The sequence below is a fragment of the Penaeus japonicus genome, unplaced genomic scaffold, assembly GCF_977035675.1.
Source record: "Penaeus japonicus unplaced genomic scaffold, GWHDUDI00000001_assembly GWHDUDI00000016, whole genome shotgun sequence".
In the NCBI taxonomy this organism is placed as follows: Eukaryota; Metazoa; Arthropoda; class Malacostraca; order Decapoda; family Penaeidae; genus Penaeus; species Penaeus japonicus.
Genome location: NW_028234418.1, coordinates 21,465,825 through 21,466,897, shown reverse-complemented (window position 1 = coordinate 21,466,897; position 1,073 = coordinate 21,465,825). Strand labels below are relative to the sequence as shown.

At 50.2% G+C, this 1,073-nt stretch overlaps 1 protein-coding gene across 1 annotated transcript in view; it reads left to right on the top strand.

Annotated features, from left to right (window-relative positions):
* Window positions 1-655: 655 nt before the first annotated feature.
* Window positions 656-1,073, top strand: part of LOC147470186 (uncharacterized) — a 2,329-nt gene continuing 1,911 nt past the window's right edge. Inside the window, 1 exon segment of the mRNA XM_086545647.1 lies at window positions 656-1,073. This exon segment is cut by the window's right edge and continues 1,787 nt beyond it. Within this exon segment, the coding sequence (XP_086401773.1) occupies window positions 656-1,073 (418 nt within the window).

Sequence of the window (1,073 nt, the reverse complement as noted above, 5' to 3'; positions counted from 1 at the left end):
AAGTGTTTCTCCATCCAGGCTCTCTTCTCTGACCACATCGCTCTTGGCCTTCAGTATACACTGCCAGTTGGACCTTCCCTTCCTCAGACTCGCCTCCGCATCACTATCCCTCCGAAGTACTGCCCCAACTATGTCTCCTACATCTCCAGTCTTCTATCAACATTTGATTTCCAGTAACCAGACAGACTATACTCCTCCTTGGTTGACTCTACACACAACTTTTACACCTGTTATGTGACACGACCACATGTAAAAAGACACCTTGAGACCCAGGCCTGGACGCTGGATCGACGTATTCTTCTGGCAGAAAGGAAGACAGTGGAAGATGGACGCGCTTTCCAGAGGCAACCAACACCTGCTCTCCTCCACCAGTACCAGGCGTCCAGAGATGATCTCGTTGGTCTTCAGCAGTGTGTTCATACTGAGTCTTGGAGGAAGTATACTGATAGCATAAATCATCAGACCAGTGTCGGCTCCATGTGGCATTTGATTAACAGAGTCATCAAGAGAAACCCCAAGCGCTTTCCACCATAGCCCCACCCAATATGCACAGGACTTGATAAATACCTAGTCTGAGCAGGCACAGGCATGCAATCTTCCCATTCATATTCAAGAGGCTCTCTCCACTCACAGGAACACTCGCAGTTTGCGCCTAATGACTGCATTACTACGAGCGGATGAAGATGACAACTTGCTTATCATGGAAGACGAACTGCGCCGTGCTCTCGCCAGGGGTAAGTCAACAGCACCCGGGGATGATGGTGTCACCTACCAAGTCCTCCGCCTCCTCGTCAAAGTCCCTGGTAATCCTTTGCTGCAGTTGTACAATCTTTGCTTCATCAGGGGTTATGTGCCCCTTGCGTGGACTTCAAGTACTGTTGTGCCCATCCCCAAGCCTGGTACAAACAAGTTCAGGCCAATCTCATTGACCTCCTGTTTCTGTAAAGTGCTTGAGCGTATATTCCTCACCCGCCTCATGTTCCGACTCCAAGACAAATTATCTCCGCGGCTGTATGGTTTCCTGCCACAGAGGAGTACCCACCACTGCCTGATGGACCTGTACGTCCGCCTCT